We start from the raw sequence: 19,144 nt of genomic DNA, 5'->3' as shown, positions 1-19,144 counted from the left end.
TGTCAAAAAGGGGTTGGCTGGGGACAGACAGGAGAGAGAAACTCCGAGGAGGCTGCAGCAGGCAGACGCACTGTGCTTGCTTCGGAACTCTAGTGAGAAGTGTTAGGTTGGGCTAGCAGCTGCCTCCTCCAGTAGAAGGCTAGACTCATGACCAGCTTTTTGCCTGCTCTGCCAACAACCTGATGGCTCTCCCCAGATATATGTGGGGGCCAGAGAATGTCCCACAGCCATCACAGCAAAAGTGCGCATGGACACTCAGACATGCATGCAGGACAGTCCTGCATGTGCACTTCAAGTAAGTACGGATGGTAGGACTTGCATCTGTGCCTACCAACACACAAGGAATTCACCCACATGTGACCACCCATGCCCACATACTGGCTTGTTTTGCTGCATTTATTTTCATCAATTAACTCTTTAGGGTCTGGGTTCTGACCCTCTCTGGAGACACGGGGATGTTCAGGGTATAGGGGGGTGTGGGAAGGGCCCGAATTGGGCCCAGGAATCTGAGTGTTGAGAGCCAGGGCAGTAGACTGCACACGGGGGCACAGCGATCACGACACATACAACCCACCAAGCTCTACACAACGGCCTAGGTATGCAGCCCGTTCAGGTGTGTTAGGCCTTGACCCAGGGCCAAGACGATTCTGAAGGGTAAAGTGTGTGGCTCAGGGAAGAAGAGGACCCATGGGTCCTGCTAGTAGGTCCTGCAGGAAGGTCTCAGAAATGCATCGAGAACAGGCTGTAAGCAGGGCCGCCCCTGCTCAGTGCGGAAGTCTCACAGGACTAGCCCAGCAAGACACCGTTCGCCCGCGGGGCTCAACGCTCCTGCGCACGCGCTCAGCGTCTCCGCCCCTTAGCCGCGGCCTGGAGCCGCTGGAAGCTGCCGGAAGTCTTGTTTCGTGAACTTCCGCCCGGGGAATCCACGGTGGGCGGGGCTGCGTCTTACGGGGCGCGCTGCTTCCGGGGCACGGGTGACGCAGGCGGCAATTGCTTCCTGCGGCGGAACTTAAAAGAGTTTTGTACTGTTTCGCTTCTGGTTGCGGCCAGGGTCTTTTACATTCTTGGCCTTTGGTGTCACCGGCGCCATGAACAAGAAGAAGAAGCCGTTCTTGGGCATGCCCGCCCCTCTCGGCTACGTGCCGGGGCTGGGCCGAGGGTGAGGCCTGGAGCGGGCCGCGCGCTGAGGGAAGGGGCCTGGGTCGGGGCGCTAGCCGACGGCGACGGAGGACGAGAGCAGGGATAGTTTGGGGTCAGTCCGATCCTTGTGGGAAGAACAGCGCGTTGGATTAGGGCGGACCCGAGGGAGGTTGTCTGCCCCGAGGTGGCGGGACAGGTGGAGTTGGTGCGCCGGCTCTGAGCCTGGTTTCAGTCCCCAGGGTGGATAGTAGCACTGTCTTGCTAGCTGCAGTGGCGAGGCCGCGAGTCCCCGTCTTGTAGTCGGAGCACCATGGCTACTTTAACTCCTAGGCCATTCAGACCTCCCAGCCCTGTCTTGAGCGTGACAGATTTTCTCTCCACGAGCCGGGCTGAAGTCCTCTGTGTGGCCGCTCCCCGTGGTACCTCATTCACCTTTGAGGTGCTGCTGGTCGTATTACTGCTTCTTCAGACTCTACTCCCCCAGGGTAGGTAGGGGTGGCATTGGTGAGCCTTGGGACTGCGTCCCCCAAGTCAGGTGCCTACCGTATATTGTTGAATAAATGAGCAATCATCATCCTATTTGTTTGTTACTCATTTGGTCAAGAAGACTATTGGGTTTCTCTTGTTGCGACTATTATGTCCAGCGTTATGCACGTTAGAATCCGGGGCACACATAAGTCTAAGATAATTGACAGCGTTTTCAGTGGAGTTGCAGTTTAACAGGAGAGATGAGGTATTTGTGTAAATAAGTACATAAAGAGAAAGAGATTTACAACTCTGGGATTCCGGCCACCAACATCCGAACCAAGTTTAGAAGGAGGATGTAAGGGTGTACAGTTGTGGCAGGGTCAAACAAGAAACTGACCCATTGTGTGTTGGGCAGTTGAGAAAGAAGATGAAGTGTGGAGGAAGAAGAGGAAATTGCGAGGAATCTGTGTGGGTGGAACTGCAGGAGCAGAGGGACCAGAGCCCCTGTAGGCATTAGTGAGGCAGATGCCTCAGTATACTGTGCTCAGAGCTGCTTTGAAGCAGAAGGAGAGTTACATGTGGGGGTAGCCAGAATGGGAGGAGGGATTTTGGCGGTAGAGCCTGTAGAATTTGGAGACAGATGGGAGGGTTGTTGTTCAGTTGCTCAGTCGTGTCTAACTCTGCCACTCCGTGGACTGCAGCACGCCAGGCTTTCCTGTCCTTCACCATCTCCCGGAGCTTGCTCAAACCCATGTCCATTGAGTCAGAGATGCCATCCAACCTCAGGATGCCATCTCATCCTCTTTATCGTCCCCTTCTCCTCCTGCCTTCAATCTTTCCCAGCATCAGGGTATTTTCTAATGAGATGGGAGGGAGAAGGAAGCAAAGTTGATGCTGTGGTGCCTGGGGGAGCACTGTCACCATTGACTGAAACAGCCCTGAGCAGCTGTAGGGTGGGCACAGAGGAGGAACTCCGACTGGGCCACATTGGATCGAGGACCTGGTGGATTGGGAGAGAGGGCTGATTGGCAGGCTGTTGGAAACGGGAGGCTGGGACCTAGAAGCAGAGAGGTCTGGTGCCCAGGCGAATCTCGGAACTTCCTTAGGTTTCTCTCCTGAAGAGGGCAGACTGGCGGTGTGTGAGAGCAAAGCTGTATGGAGTTCATTGTCTCCGGGCTCTTTGAAGATTTCCCAGAGGAGTTAGGTGTCATTAGGTGACAGCTGTGAAGCGTCTTGGCACAGGATAAATGGGCCCCTTGGGGTTTCCTGCAGCGCCACTGGTTTTACCACTCGCTCAGACATCGGACCTGCTCGGGATGCCAACGATCCTGTGGATGACCGCCATGCGCCCCCAGGCAAGAGGACTGTCGGGGACCAGATGAAGAAGAGCCAGGCTGCCGATGACGATGATGAGGATCTTAATGACACCAATTATGATGAGGTGACTTATGTGGGACACTGTGCTGTGGGCATTTGATGAGGGGCTTGGAGTAACAGGTATATTGACTGTTTCAGCTACTCAAGGTTAGGGGACAGCATGTACAGAGTGTGAGGGGGAGCAGGACAAATACAACGAAATATGCTCTTTTGTGGTTGCTTCAGAAGAGATGCACTTGCTAATGTTAGAACTGTCACATTGACGTATCTCGGCTGGTCTTTAAAGATGAAAATTTTTTTTTCTTAAACTAATTTTTCTTACTCTTTTTTGTGGGGCTGTACTGGGTCTTCATTGCTGCACGAACTTTCTTTAGTTGTGGCAAGCAGGGGCTACTCTCCAGTTGCAGTGGGAGGGCTTCTCATTGTGGTGGCTTCAGCTGTTGCGGTTCCTGGGCTCTCCAGCACAGGCTTAAGAGTTATGCATGGGCTGCTTGTTCTGAGACATGTGGGATCTTCTGGATCAGGGATTAAACCCATGTCACCTGCATTGGCATGTGGATTCTTCACCACTGAACCACCAGGAAAGCCCTGATGAGGGGAATTATAAGTGGAATTGGTGGTAATGTTTGTCTTCATTTGCATTAGTTCTCATCTTCTTAGTTAATTCTTATTTGGTCTATGAGGTTTTCTATAGATATATTACAATAGATGTTATTTTTCCTCAGAGGAAAAGGTTTTTAAAATTTTAATTTTGAATTAAAAAAATAAAAATTTAATTTTGAAATAATTTTAAAGTTATAGAGATGTTTCAAAAATAGTATGGAGACTTCCTGCATACCCTTCACAAGTTTCTCCTCGTCTTACATATCCCTAGTACTATTACTGTGTTTTTAAAAAATTTACTTATTTACTCTTGGTTGTGCAGCATGGTGTGTGTGATCTTAGTTCCCCAACCAGGGACTGAACCAGCACCCCCTGCTTGGGGGTGCATTGGAAACCACTGGACCACCAGGGAAAGCCCTATTTTTATTTTTTTAAGTTTTTATTTATTTGTTTTTATTTTCATTTTTATTTTAAGGTATAGCTGATTTACAATACTGTATTTCTTCTGTACAGCAAAGTGATTCAGTTATACACTTATATACATTCTTTTTTATATTCTTTTCCATTATGGTTTATCCCAGGATATTGAATTTAGTTTTCTATGCACCCTAGAACTATTATTGAAACCAGGAAATTAACATTGGCACAGCACTATTAACCTATAAATCTTACTTCAGTTCCCCTGGTTTTTCCACCTGTGTCCTACTCCTGCCTAGGATCCGATCCAGGATCCCACTCTGCATCTTGTGTCTCTTAGTCTCCTTTGATTCGTGTAGATACACTCTCTTGCATGCCCTTGACAATTTTGAAGAGTACTCATCAGCTATTTTGTTATCCTTCAATTTGGGTTTAACTGCTTGAAAAAAACTTGTTGAGCTTGCATTTTGCAGCTAGATGTGTTCTGTTGCTGCCAGTAGGGGTTGTATTGGAGGAAAAGCCGCTCCTCTAAGAATGTTGTTTGGTTCTCAGTTTAACGGCTATGCTGGAAGTCTCTTCTCAAGTGGGCCCTATGAAAAAGACGATGAGGAAGCAGATGCTATCTATGCAGCCCTGGATAAAAGGATGGATGAAAGAAGGAAGGAGAGAAGGTAAGACAGATTATTAGTCTTCACTCTGTTTATCTAACTTGAGGGGGGAAATGTGTTTGTTTTTAGGCGCACTGTGTAGCATGTGGGATCTTCGTTCCCCAACAGGATTGAACCTGTGACCCCTGCAGTGGAAGTGTGGAGCCCTAACCACTGGACTGCTGCGGAAGTCTGAAAAAAGCTTTGATTTATTTCAGACTTGGAGAAAAGTTGCAAGAATAGGACATCTGTCTGCTCAGCTTTGAGGTTGCCTGGGGCTCGGTCTGTGACTGTTTCCCAGTAGCCTCAGGGCCTAGGGACTAGAGTGGAGAGCTTAGGAACTCCTTGTTTGACTTTCTGGAAATCCACAGAACTGGGGGGATTATTCTGACTGTGCATTGGGTTTACCATCTTTGAAATGGGTGTAGTGATATTGATGAGTATATATTAAGTAATTTGGAGATTCACCGAAGATAGCAAATGACCATCGAAATCCTTGTGGGCAGGCAGCTGTGTCTGGAGAGTCTTGTTGCTCATGTTGTTGTTGGACTGGGCTGGTAGGGACAGACTGCAGTGAGCTGGAGGGCAAGAGGCTCAGGCAGGCTTAGGTAAGACCCACCCTCTCCCTGCCCCACCACAGGGCCCTCCTGTTTTCCCTCTGGTAGCTCAGGTGGGTGTTTAACACTGATCTTGGGCTGGCATGTCTGTCCTTGATGTTACCTCAGTGGCAGCTTTCTGGTTCCTTGTCGTTTACTGGGGAAATTTATGCAAAGTAAACACAGGACTATAATAAGTTTTATTGCTTATTAAAATAAGTTTTATTGCTTTATAAATTTTTTTTATTTTTTACTACATAATGCATTCTCACTGTGGAATATTAGGACAGAGGATTTAAGTTTAGGTAAAAGGGTAATGTTTATTCATAAGCCTGGAAGGTGACAGGTAACATTTTGTTTACTTTTTTATTTCTACTGCTCATTAAACATAGAGTTCTCTTACTTCTCATATGTAGAATTTTTAATTTTTTGGAGATCTTATTAGAGGCGTGAACTTCTGTTTTTCAGAGAAGTTTTTTTAATCAAGAATATCATTATTTTTTTAATTTATATTTTAATTGGAGGAAAATTGGTTTACATTGTTGTGTTGGTTTGTGCCATACGACAATACAAGAATATGGAACACTTCATGAATTTGTGTGTCATGATAGCACACGCATGAATGCATACGTGTGTGCTCAGTCGTGTCTGACTCTTTGCGATCCCATGGGCAGTAGCTCGCCATGCTACTCTGTCCAGGAATTTTCCAGGCAAGAGTACTAGAGTGAGTTGCCAATTTCTCTTCCAGGGGATCTTCTCAACCCCAGGATGAAACTCGTGTCTCTCGTGTCTCCTGCGTTGGCAGGCAGATTCTTGACTACTGCGCCCCCTGGGAAGCCCCATCCTTATGCAGGGGCCATGCTAGTCTTCTCTGTATTGTTCCAATTTTAGTGTATGTGCTGCTGAAGTGAGCACCAAGGGAGTTTTTTTAAAAGCACATTCTTTAATGTGCCTGAGTTTATATGTATTGTAAATAAGTGGTTTTGTGTGTTAAAGAACACTTGATTGCAATCTTCTGGAATTCGTTCATTTAAGAAAACTTGAGTGACATGTATATATTCAGAAAGTTGTATTAAGTAACTTTAGGCCACATAGCCTGCACTGTTCAGTTTGTGCACTTGCTTGGCCTGCTTCTGCAGGTGGGCTTTGCTGGGTCCTTTCAGGTCAGTTTGTCCTGGCACTGAGTGGTCCATCTTTGTTAACCTGATAGCTGGTTATCATCGTACTGCCTTTCCCAATTAGGATAGTCAGAACCGCTTCTTGGGCATGTCCCCTAGGCACACACACCCCACCCCACCCCTTTACTGAATGACTGCCCAGTTCCTTAGGGTGCCTTTTGTTGCCCTGTCAGTGCTTCTGGTGGATTAGAAGTTGGAGCCCCAGGTTTGGTTCAAATCACATGGAATGTCGATGGCCAGAAAACCACGAGCTGTGATGATGGACTGTCTCTGGTCCACAGAGAGGTTTTTGTCTTTCCAAGCACGTCATTCGTCAGTGTACATTCAGATTCCTATCTAACCTTATGGAGGAAAGCGTGAATCTCAGTGTTGTGAAGTCATTACCACTGGACTGGCGTCCCTCTGGTTTAGCCCACTTGATTGACTCTTTGTTGTCGTTGCCCACTGCTCTCTGGGTTCACATCAGCCTGGCCTGAGTCACCAGGAACCCATTAGGATGGGCAGCTAGGACTGTGGTTCATCTTTCCTCCTGAGATAAGTATCGTAAGATGGCCCTACCTTTGAGACTTTATAGAATTTTAAAGCAGTAAATATACTTGTGTCACGAAGGAGGGCATGGCAGCCCACTCCAGTATTCTTGCTTGGAGAATCCCCACAGACAAAGGAGGCTGGTGGGCTACAGCCCATGGGGTCACAAAGAGTCGGACATGACTGAGCAACTAAGCACAGCACAGCACATACTTGTGTCAGATGCAGGTGTTTATTGTAATAAGACAAGTCTTTAGTTTTTATCAGGTAGCAAATTGAGTTATTGTGCGTGTGTCCATTGTTGCCTTAAAACAGATTTGATTTAGCTGCTTAGTGTGTGAAATTACTCTTGTTGGTGATTTAATTAGGAAGGATAATAAAGTGATTTGTTTCAGAATAGACATCCCGGATTTCTAATGTGTACACACATTTTATTTCTAGGGAGCAAAGGGAGAAAGAAGAAATTGAGAAATATCGTATGGAGCGTCCCAAAATTCAGCAACAGTTCTCAGATCTCAAAGTGAGCAGACGGGTGACCTGCTGTTCCTCACGCCCTTCCCAGCAGAGAACAGAGCCTGTGGGGCTCAGTGATGAAGCTCTGCTCTGTGTTTTGTTCAGAGGGTGGGAGAAGGGCCCTGCATGCAGAAAGCTCCTCACCAGAGCAGCTGGGACAGAGGGGCTGATTTTCTTGTAACTTTGTAGCGGTGTCATTTAGATGTCAGGTTTTCTGAGCCTGTCCTCTGGGCTTTGACAGAACAACTTACATCTGAGTGAAGCAGAGCAGATCCAACAGATTGATTTTTCTAAGTGAAGTAGAGAAATATGTCTGCATCAGAGCCCTTCCTTCAGGCACCGTGTTTGGGTGATAGGGGTCAGGGAGAAAGTAGTTTTTCTGGTGCCTGTGAAATTAATGTTTTGGGGGGCCTGGTGTTTCCAGAGGAAACTGGCAGAAGTCACAGAAGAAGAGTGGCTAAGCATCCCTGAGGTTGGCGACGCCAGAAACAAACGCCAGCGGAATCCCCGCTATGAGAAGCTGACCCCAGTTCCCGACAGTTTCTTCGCCAAACATTTACAGACTGGAGAGAACCACACTTCGGTGGATCCCCGGCAAACTGTGAGCCTCCACAGAGACAGTGGACAGGGCTCCTTCCGTGTGGTCACACACACCAGTGGTGGGAGCAGTGGGTGGGAGGGGCAGGGGCTGGAGTCCGTCTGACAGTTCAGATGTTTGGCTCCAGTGGAAAGACTTTGGAGAGATGAGAATGAAATGCATGAAAATGCAGGCCAGCCTTTTGTCCTTTCTCCCCCAGCAATTTGGAGGCCTGAACACACCCTATCCAGGCGGACTGAACACCCCATACCCGGGTGGGATGACACCTGGGTTGATGACACCTGGCACAGGTGAGCTGGACATGAGGAAGATTGGCCAAGCCAGGAACACTTTGATGGACATGCGGCTGAGCCAGGTGAGAGCTTGTGTCGTGCATTATTTTCCTATAGATTATATTAAATAATTTTGGTTTTGCTTATTAAATTTATATACATTTGTGAAAAGTTCACCTTTTGAAGTGCTTTGTCATGTGTTAAACAGACCTGTGATGTGTCCAGTTACACAGAGTGGTAGGATTCTGCCCCAGGCTGGTCCTCTGGGGTGGGTCCAGGTGTGTTGCACTCGGCGCCAGCAGCAGAGGGCTGCCTGGTGTGCTTCTCCTGCTCCCTCGGGGCCTGGGGTCTGTGGCAGGTAACGGGGCTGCCTGAGGAGCAGCCCAGACATGCACTCACGATAAGCCACGTGCTCAGTGTTGATGTCACTTAATGCCCTTCCCTCTTTACGTGAAAATTGAACGTGGGTGTCCCTCCCACACCTGAGTGAGTGGTTGTGTCCTTATGGGGTGTGTGCTTGGCCCCTGGCTCCAGAAAACCTTGGCTGGATAAAGACCCTTTCACTTTATGACATTCTTGTCAGAAACAGTGAAGGACAGTGCTTTCACATTTAACTATGTACAGATTAAAAACTTTTGCATGACAGAAAGCACCATAAAGTCAAAACAATCTGCAAATGAGGAAGGAGTTGTCATGCTCATGAAAACCAGACCCAGAGTAGTGTGTGTGTTGAAGAGAGTGAACCCACACAGATGGATCTGCACACCCACACCACTGGGAACACTTTGTGTTTAACATTTTTACAGAAAAGACTCACACATACTGAGAAACATAAAAACAGCAGAGTGAACTCCTCAGCCATTCCTGTTGATTGCAGTGTGAAATTTTTAAATTTAAATTGAGCTTTTGCTATACTTGAGTTTTTATAGTGAGCAAATATTCTATAGGAGAAAAACAGCTTACTGATCCAAAAAATTGCACATTTTTGTATTGCTAAATACGTGTTTATAGACTGGAAAGTAGTTCACTATGAGTATCATGGTTTAGTCTTTGACTGATAGATCCTTTGAGTGGTTTCTACATTTTTGCGATCACAGACTATGTTTTGATGAGCTCCTCGTGCTTCTGTCTTTGCAGATTTAGGTGAACATTTTTTAAACGTTTTAAAAATAGTATTTTTAAAGTGGCATTGTTAGATTGGCATATTTCCACTTAGGTGCCAAAGTGTGTCTCAAAGTCAGGATATCTTGCACTCAGCAACATGGAGGAGCTGACCTCTGTCTTTGCCTGTCTGAGGGGCAAAGCCTGTCCCTTCAAGAGCTTCCACTTACTCTGCATACTTGTTCGTGGTGAAACTGAGTGTCATTTATGTTCCATGGATTTAGTTTGTTGTTTATTGTTGTGTGTAAAATATGGGATTGTTTTTTTAAAGAAGCTTTATTGTCATTTTTTGTGCTAAAATATTTTTTTAAGATAAAAATTTATAGTTGCAATCGTTAAAAATTTTTTTGGTTGTGTTGGGTCTTAGTTGCTGTGCGTGGGCTTTCTCTAGTTGCAGCAAGTGGGGACTACTCTTCATTGCGGGGCTCAGGCGTCATTGCAGTGGCTTCTCTTGTTACAAAGCACAGGTTCGGGTGCACAGGCGTAGTTACTCCACGGCATGTGGAATCTTCCTGAACCAGGGGTCAAACCCATCTCCTCTGCATTGGCAGGCAGATTCTTATCCACTGTACTACCAGGGAAGTTCCAGTTTTAACCAATTTTAAATGCCCTCAGGGGCATTGAGTACATCCATATTGTGCCCCATCACCGCCATCATCTCAGAACTTTCTCTTCTTCCCAAACTGAGCCTCTCACTCCCCATCCCCTGGCCCACATCCTATGTTCTATCTGAAGTGATTACTCTGAAACCTGGTGAATAGGTTCATATAGTGACTGACTTTTAGTGATTGGTTTATTTCACTTAGCTTCATTTGTGTCCTCAAGGCTCATTCATGTTGTAGCAGGTGTCAGGATTTTCTTGCTTTTTAAAGCTGAGTGAGGGACTGCCTTGGTGGTCCAGTGGCTAAGACTCTGAGCTGTCAATGCAGGGGGCCCAGGTTCCATCCGTAGTCAGGCAACTAGATCCTACATGCCGCAATTAAAGATCCTGCCTGCCATAATGAAGATTGAGGATCCCGGGTGCCACAACTAAGACCTGGTGCAGCCAAGTAAATAAATAAAAAATAAATATTAAAAAAAAAAGCTGAATGGTACTCCATTGTATGTATGTATAAACCACATTTTGTTTACTCTTCATCTGTCATGACACTTCTGCCTTTTGGCAATTGTGACAATTGCTGCTATGAGCCTTGGTGTACCTGTTCAGGTCCCTGTTTTTACTTTCTTTTAGTATAAACTCAGAAGTGGGATTTCTGGATCGTGTGTTAATTCTCGGTTTACTTTTTTGAAGAACCTCCATACTGTTTTCCAGCAGGCCACCACTGTGCAAGGGCTCCAGTTTCTCTGCATCCTCGACAACACTGGTTATTTTCTGACATTTTCCTAGTAGCTGTCCTCATGGGTGTGAGGTGGTAGCTTATTGTGGTTTTCACTGGCATTTCCCTGATTTCATGATGTTGAACATCTTTTCGTGTGCTTATTGGTCATTTGTATCTCCTTTTTGGAGAGATGTCTGTTCAAGTCATTGGCCCATTTTTTTCAAGAACTTGTTTTTTTGGCTGTGCTGTGTGGCTTACGTGGAGAGGAGGTAAGAGATCCAGAGCAGCCAATGCAACATCAAAGCAGAAGAACAAACCTGGAGAATACAACCCAACTTAGAGACTTATTATAAAGATACAGTAATGACGACAGTGTGGAAATAGGGAAAAAAAGACAAATTGGTCAACAGAACAGAGAAGCCAGAAATAGTTCCACAATTGTTTCCCCCTCCAAGGATTGAACCTGGGCCTTTGACAGTGAAAGCACTAAGACCTGACCACTGGACTGCCAGGAAGTTCCCTGGGTGGTTTGTTCTGTTGAGTTTTAAGAGTTTTCTTTATATTTTAGATAATAATTCTTTATCCGATATGTCCCCTCTAAATGTTTTCTCCTGGCTGTGGCCTGTCTTCATTCTCTTTAAAGTGTCTTTCACAGACAGAAATTTTTAATTCTGATGAAGTCCAGCTTATCAGTTCTTCCTGTCATGAATTGTGCCTTTTATGTGGTATCTAAAAAGGTCATTGCTAAATCTCAGGTCATGTCCGTTTTCTCCTATGTTATTGTCTACGAGTTTTATAGTTTTGCATCTTATTTAAAAGTCTGTAATTCCCCCTTCTTTTTTAAAAACTTAAACTGCATATACCATACTAATTTTTAATTTACTTTTTAATTAAATTAAATTTTTTTAGCTGCCTCATGTGGCATATCAGGTCTTAGTCCCCTGACCAGGGATCAAACCTGTGTCCCCTACATTGGAAGTGCAGAGTCTTAACCTCTTAACCAGAGTCAGGACCACCAGGGAAATTCTGTGGTTCCTTTTGAGTTAACTTTTGTAAAGAGTGTAAAAATCTGTCTCAGTTTATGTTTTGTTTTTTAATTAATTAATTTTTGGCTATGCTCTGTCTTCGTTGCTGCTCAGGCTTTTCTCTAGTTGTGGTGTACAGGCTTCTCATTGCAGTGGCTTCTATTGTCAAGCACAAGCTTTAGGATGCTCAGGCTTCAGCAGTTGTGACACATTGGCTCAGTAGCTGCAGCTCCTGGGCTCTAGAGCACAGGCTCAGTAGTTATGGTGCGCAAGCTTAGTGGAAGCATGTGGAATCTTCCCGGATCAGGGATCAAACCCGGGTCTTCTGCATTGGAGCTGATTGTTTACCACTGAGCCACAAGGGAAGCCCTTCAGTTCATGTTTGCATGTGGGTGTCCACTTGTTTCATACCATTTGTCAACAAAGATTCTTTCTACATTGTGTTGCCTTTGCTCCTTTGTTGGACGTTGTTGGCTGAACTTGTGTGGAACTATTTCTGGCTTCTCTGTTCTGTTGACCAATTTGTCTTTTTTTCCCCATTTCCACACTGTCGTCATTACTGTATCTTTATAAGAAGTCTCTAAGTTGGGTTGTATTCTCCAGGTTTGTTCTTCTGCTTTGATGTTGCATTGGCTGCTCCGGATCTCTTACCTCCTCTCCATGTAAACTTTAGAATCAGCTTGTCGGTATCGCAGGTAACTTTCGGGGATTTCGACTGGGGACACGTTGAATCTCCAGATCAAGGTGGGAAGAACTGACATCGCGTGACAGCACTAAGCTTTCTGACGTGAGCACGAAGACTCTCTCCATTGATTTAGTGTTTGATTTCATTCATTAAGATTTTGTAGTTTTCTTCTTATAGATCTTGTACGTATTTGTTAGATTAATTGTCTAGGTACGATTAACCCTGAACTTTGTGGGGTTTAGGGGCATTGGCCTGTGTGCACTCAAGGACTGTCCATATGGGTGGTCCCGCGGCAGTGGGTTCAGCTGGCTGCAAACTGCATAGCACTCTGGTACGTGCTGAGGGGGAGAATCCAAGTGTAAGTGGACCCATGTAGTTCAAACCTGTGGTAAGGGTGCACTGGGTTTCACAGTTTTGGGTGCTCCTCTAAGTATTGTTGTTTTTACTTTTAGATTCCGAGTTTTCCCTGCTGGTGTGTGGGATAGCGATAGGTATTAGATAATCCATTACCTACAAATGAAGGGAGTTTGATTTTTTCCTTCTCATTGCATAAGTTACCTGCAAACAAAGGGAGTTTTATTTTTTCTTTCGTATCACTTTTCCTTTCATTCTTTTCCTGTCTTGCTGCAATTTTGGTAATTTTTTACCCAGGCTCTTGTGTGTGTGTGTGTGTGTGTGTGTGTGTGTGGTTGTCATGGCAACTTTAAGACTCACAGCTTTTAAAAACAATTAATTAATTTTTTGGCTGTGCCAGGTCTTAGTTGCAGCCTGTGGGATCTAGTTGTCTGACCAGGGATTGAACCCCGGCCCCTGCATTGGCAGTGTGGAGCCTTAGCCACTGGACCACCAGGAAAGTCCCTTGTGACTCACAACTTGAGAGAATACTACAGTGAATTGCTGTGTGAAAATGTAAAGAACTCTTGACTCCTGGGTTTCACTTATTCTTGGATGGCCTCATGTTCAGTTGGGTTTTCCCCCTGGGACTTTATGGTTTCCTTTTTTTAATGTAAGTTTTTGTTCTGTATAGGTGAAATTTGCTCATTATTATTACAAACTATTGTTTGAGTAAGTTGTTTTCTTTCTTTAAAAGTTTCTGTGTCCACTGATAGTTGGGATTATGGGAAGGGGTTTAGGGACCCTCCAAGGACTTCGTTCTAGGCATTCCTGGCTCTGTCCAACCAACTGGGCTTGGCCTGTCTTGTAGGTGTCTGACTCAGTGAGTGGGCAGACTGTGGTCGACCCCAAAGGCTATCTGACGGATTTGAATTCCATGATTCCGACCCACGGAGGGGACATCAAGTGAGTACCCCGGAGGGCTGATGGCTGGGTAGGCTCAGGTTCCTGGGAACGTATTGGATTTTATTTGAAAAATATGCAGCCAAAATGTGGCTATTCTAAGAAAGAGTGGGATTGATTGATTTTCCATTCAAAGTATGTGGATGTTAAATTTGTAACAGGTAACATTCAAAACCTATGTGTATGCCAAACTAGGGAGCAGTTTGCTAATTGTCTCCCATGCTTCTGACCTAGTCCTGGTGCTCGGTGCCTGTGTGCATGGAGGTGCAGTAGGCTTGGGAGGGTGCCGACCAAGTTCTCACTTGGTTCTGTCACCAAGGACATCTGATATGACAGTTGGATGTTGTGTCCATGGGGGTGCCTCCTCTGGCCAGGCCCATACACAACACGTGGCAGTCTGACCCTGTGCTTTCTTGCCTGCACAGTGACATCAAGAAGGCAAGATTGCTCCTCAAGTCTGTTCGGGAGACAAACCCTCACCACCCGCCAGCCTGGATTGCATCAGCCCGCCTGGAAGAAGTCACTGGCAAGCTGCAAGTGGCTCGGAACCTCATCATGAAGGGGACGGAGATGTGCCCCAAGGTAGGGACCCTCCCTGAGGTTGCACCACACCCTTGAGGGGCCTTGGCATCTAGGCTGTGCCAGACGCTGTGGAAGTGAGCTGGACTTAGAGGGGATTCTTTGCCCCCTTTTGGTGTTGAAGCTCCAGGCAGTCGGACGGGGAGCGGGGAGGAGGGGGAAAAAGCAGGAAAGGGCTTTTCCTGGTAATTTTCACTTGGAGTGAAAACTTGACTGCCACTTGTTCAACAGATGACCTTAATGATAGATAGCAAGACTGGTCAGCCCTTCCCCCTTCCTGATGTCAGAACCTGGAGGTGGGCCTCACAGGGGCCGTGATGATGTGGGCCTCACAGGGGCCATGATGATCAGCTCTAGAAAGTCCTGAGACCCTCAGGACTACAGGCTGACTGTGAAGGCTGGGGCACCCTGACAGTGAGAGGCATCTTGTGAATTCTTCCCCCAGACATGAGCATTGATCCGAAACTCCCCAGCAGATACATGACCGCCTGCCTGTGTGTCCCCACCTTGTCCATGGGGTGACTTTTTACCCAGAGGGCTGGCTGTCCTCACCTCACAGTGTGGTGATGTGTCTTTCCCATGCACAGATGTGCTGTAGTCACATTCCCACGTGTAGGGGTTTCAGGGGGTCTCTGGGGCAGGCGTGCCTATGGGTCTGATGAACGCAGCCCCTCCTGTTTCTGAGACTTGTGTGTGTCCTTCAGGGGTGCCTACCACTCGGCCAGCCTGACATACCTCACCAACCTGCTCTTCTGTCCCACAGAGTGAGGATGTATGGCTGGAGGCAGCCAGGTTGCAGCCTGGGGACACAGCCAAGGCCGTGGTGGCCCAAGCTGTCCGTCACCTCCCACAGTCCGTTAGGATTTACATCAGAGCAGCAGAGCTGGAAACAGACATCCGTGCCAAAAAGCGGGTTCTTCGTAAAGGTGAGCTTCCCTTAGGGGCCTGGCAGGAGTGGTGCTGCCGAGCTGCATCCCCGAAGGTGAAGGGGTGCTGCCTCCCTGCCCCGGTGCTGGCCAAGGGAGCTGCCTCGCCACTGCTCTGCTCAGGCTCTGCTGGAAGGGTTCGAGAGTGGTGGATGTTTTTCAGGCTTTATTTCGGGCTATGTTGGTCCCGCCCTTGGACAGTCTTCAGGGAAACTTTTGGTTGCGGTGCTTGGGCTGGGACCTCACACCTGCCACTTCCTGCTACATGACCTTGCGTGGGGGCAGTTGCTCTGTGTCCCCGGTGGGCCACACTGTGGGCCCGCTGTGCCAAGTGAGGGAGCTGCTTGAAGCGGCTTCATAGGTGCTGGCTGTACTGTCCCTTGCCCCTGGCGGGGAGGAGGTGCCACTTGGTTCTGAGTCTTTACTGCCTGGGTGCTCACACTACAGAAGCACGTTAATTAGCTCCTTCCCGTCTTGTGACGCTCCTGCAGGGCAGCATGTTGGTTTATGTGCCATTGGCTCATGTCACTGAACGGTTTGTGCATCAGGGAAACTGAGTCCACCCGGGAATCACTGCCAAGACGGAGCTTCTGTGGGTAGTTTGTCTTTCATTATTGCAGAAGTGAGCAAAGAACAGTGTTGCTCCTTGACTGGAGCTGAGGGGAGGTGCTGCTGGTGACGCTCATTCCAGATTCAGCACCTGCTAGTCAGAGGCCTGACCTGGAGTAAGCCTGTGCTGATGGCTGGCTCCCCCTGAATTGTAACATGGGTAAAATAGGTGTGTTTTATGGAGTTGAGGGTGGCTTGTAGTGGGTGGTCTGAGGTGTGTGTTGGCATGAGCCCTCGGAGGCACTGGGGTTGTGGACTGCAGCTTCTGACGCTTTACTCTGTGTTTGATAGGGGCCAGGTGGTGGCCACCTTGTGTGTGACCCTGAATGTGCTTGAGTATGTGTACACTCCAGTGTGTTGTCCTCTCTTGGGTCTGGTTTCTTGATTGCAGCCCTGTTGCACTTAAAATGAGGCTGGGGTGGAAAGTTAGCACCTGTCTTGGTTTGTAAAAATCAGCTCATCCCTTTTCAGCCAGGAAAATAGTTCTCTAATGACAAACACAGTAAACTCTGGGTAATTAGCACTATTTGTTCAGGAATGCTCTCCTGAATTTCCCCTGCCACAGCATGATGGATGGTCAGGATGGCTTTGTGGCCACTCCCTGTTCACCCCCAGATTACCTGGGTTCACTTCCAGTTGGCTTCAGATTTGGAGAGGGAACTAGGCCTGGAAGGGGGCCGCCAAGGGGTGTCGAGTGATTGGTTTCCAGGCTGTCTGGGGTCTCGAGGGCAGTGGGCCCCCCTGCTCTCCTTTCCCTCAGGCTTCCCCAAAGTGGGGAGAGCATAGAACCCTCAGCTGGCCTCTGCCCTGCTCTGCAGGCATGGTCCTGACTTGACCCGTCATCAGAGTGTTTCCACAAACAGTGCTCTTTCTCCAGGTGCCGGGGGCACAGCTGGAGATGCCTGCTTTAGCTCCAGGGAACCCTGACGCTGCTGTGGGAAGGATCTGATGTGTGGAGACTGAGGACAGTTCCTTCCATCAGTGACTGGGGTGGACTGTGTGCTGGCCCTCAGTGTCTGTGTGAGCTCTGGGTTTCAGCTAGTGCAGCCGGCGTCCTGGTCCTGTGTTAGGAGAATTTGAGCTTCATGTGCTGCTCTGAGGCCTGAGACCTTAGGTGACTGAGTGGCATGGGGCGGGTGCTTGACCTCAAACTGTGTGTTATCATACGTGAGGACACACGTGGGCCCAGCTGCAGCTACTTCCCATGGGCTGCACTCACGATGAAGGTGTCAGCTCCGTGTTTCTATGCTGGTTATGCAGGCCTGGAGTGTGAAGTGGTTTTGTCCCGAGACAGTGCACTCTTAGCTTGCAAGTGAGCACAGGGGCGGCAGCACATTTCCCTTGCTGGGCCTGCAGGCTCTCTTAATTCAGACTGCTCCACTCCTGCCCGGGCCGGCCCTTCCTGTCTGGCAGGCCACAGCTTCTGGTGATGACCTTGACCCAGCATGGTGGCTAGTCTCTGGGCAGTACCCGGGTGAGAGCTGGACTGCTCAGTGGTAGTCTGCTTTAGCTCCAGTCCTGTGGGCTATTGATAAAATGCCAGTGGAGGAGTTCCCAGTCTTTCCTGAGAAGTGGGGACAGCCCTGGGTGTTATGCCCATCACTGGGTAAAATTAATGACCCCCGGTCCACTGGAATGCAGTGTGACCTTGCAAAAGGGGCAGGCGAGGTAGGAGGTCTCCTCCTCTGACATCACTGCTGAGGGGCTGTCCCCTTGGTAGTCTTGCTTTCTTGGGCTGCTTCCTGGTGACTGTCACTCCGGGAAGTGGGACGGCACTGCCAGGCCTCAGGATGCCCGGGGCTGTGGTTTCAGTCGCCCCTCCCTACATGGTGGTAGCTTGGTCTCACCATAGGGGTCAGGGCTCATATTGCCAGCTAGGCTGGTCCAGCAATACCTGGAGGCCTGAGAGCTGGGTCAGCCTCAGCCTCCGTTGTATGAGAACTGTGGCCACAAATCTTGGTGGAGACATTGTCCCTTGGGACAAGACCTCTGGATGGTCGAGTTCCAATGCGTGGGGAGAGGGACCAGGTTCCCCCAAGCACAGTGACATGTAGCCCGGGACTGCTTGCCTGTCAGAAGCCCTCCTGGCCCCTGGATCCTGGCAGAGTGAGAAGCACCTCTGTCACCACATGTGGCCTCCTGAGAGGGTCCCTCATCTGGCACCAGCCAGTGCTGGACTGAGTGACGGGTGTGGTCAGGCCTTGGAAGCCCAGGGACTGAGCCCTTGGCCGCACCTCTTTTGCAGGCTGTGGTGGCGCTGTGATCCTTGCAGAGGCCTGGGCCCCAGCCTGGGGTGTTGTCTTCCATGGCAGGTGGTTCTGGAGTGGCAGCTTGCTTTTTGTCATAGTGGGGAGGTGCCTATGAGCCCTGGACCTTGGGAACCTTTGAAACTGACTTGGGGTAGGCCCTGGGGGTCCTGGGGTATCTCCCCTCCTCCAGCCCAGTTGTCTAGAGCGTCTGAGCATGTACTGCTTCCTGCTCAGGAGCCAGGGGGCTGTGTGGCTACCTGGAGCCACTGCAATCTGGTTTAGCTGTGGGAAAGAAGGGGCACCCGTTTGCAGGGCCTGCAGCGGGGAAAAGAAGGGGTGCCCCGTTTATAGGCCTGTAAGGAAGGGGAGCTGCTTCCACTGGAGGAGGAACATGAGAGACTGTAGGTCCACTGATGCTACATCATGGAATCTAGTGTCTTGTTTCCCATGAGCTTGGCCCATGTGTTTTCTAGAAAGAAGAGTTCCTTTGGGTGCTGTTCTGGCTTCTTGCCTTCATCGGCTCTTAGTCACCGTCACTCCTGCCAGGAGCTGCCAGAGGCCTTGCCTCATCCTCCCCAGTGCCTTGCTGTGGGGCTTTGTGTTCAGCTGTCTAGTGTTTTGGCCTTTTTGGTAAATTGCATCTGAAGGAAGGGCTGTGCTTGTTAAACAGAGATTTGAAAGTTTCTGGACTCCAGGATGTCTTGGCCTCTCCTGCTCGCTGCCCCTTCCCCACCGCACCCTGGGGTGCAGCACGTGGTTCTTTGCTCTTGCGTCCCCTGGGGCGCAGGGAGGACCCTTACTCTGCCGACCTGGGCAGGCGTGGACCCCAGAGTTGTTGGCATGTTTTTTCCCCATGGCTCACACGTGGCCTGCAAGGCTGGCCCTTCCTGGGTGGCAGGTGCCTCGTCTTCTGATGCTGATCTTCAAGTGTGAACAGGAGTGAGATGATGCACAGCCC

At 48.6% G+C, this 19,144-nt stretch overlaps 1 protein-coding gene and 1 non-coding gene across 3 annotated transcripts in view; one reads left to right on the top strand and one right to left on the bottom strand.

Moving 5' to 3' along the window:
- Nucleotides 1–953: 953 nt before the first annotated feature.
- Nucleotides 954–19,144, top strand: part of PRPF6 (pre-mRNA processing factor 6) — a 34,758-nt gene continuing 16,567 nt past the window's right edge. Inside the window, exons 1-9 of one of the 2 annotated variants that reach the window (XM_061436818.1) lie at nt 954–1,159; nt 2,881–3,049; nt 4,558–4,676; nt 7,396–7,474; nt 7,892–8,068; nt 8,265–8,420; nt 13,732–13,826; nt 14,249–14,405; nt 15,166–15,328. In XM_061436818.1, coding sequence (XP_061292802.1) covers nt 1,089–1,159; nt 2,881–3,049; nt 4,558–4,676; nt 7,396–7,474; nt 7,892–8,068; nt 8,265–8,420; nt 13,732–13,826; nt 14,249–14,405; nt 15,166–15,328 — 1,186 coding nt within the window. In that variant the 5' untranslated portion in view covers nt 954–1,088. The remainder of the gene's footprint in view (nt 1,160–2,880; nt 3,050–4,557; nt 4,677–7,395; nt 7,475–7,891; nt 8,069–8,264; nt 8,421–13,731; nt 13,827–14,248; nt 14,406–15,165; nt 15,329–19,144) is intronic. The other variant, XM_061436817.1, reaches the window with a different exon arrangement.
- Nucleotides 6,057–6,163, bottom strand: LOC133259974 (U6 spliceosomal RNA). Its single transcript, XR_009740638.1, has one exon. It is a non-coding gene; the product is annotated as a U6 spliceosomal RNA (small nuclear RNA).

The sequence above is a fragment of the Bos javanicus genome, chromosome 13 (genome assembly GCF_032452875.1).
Source record: "Bos javanicus breed banteng chromosome 13, ARS-OSU_banteng_1.0, whole genome shotgun sequence".
NCBI classification, from domain to species: Eukaryota; Metazoa; Chordata; class Mammalia; order Artiodactyla; family Bovidae; genus Bos; species Bos javanicus.
The sequence above is the reverse complement of the archived record's forward strand: the minus strand, read 5'-3'. Positions and strand labels throughout refer to the sequence as shown.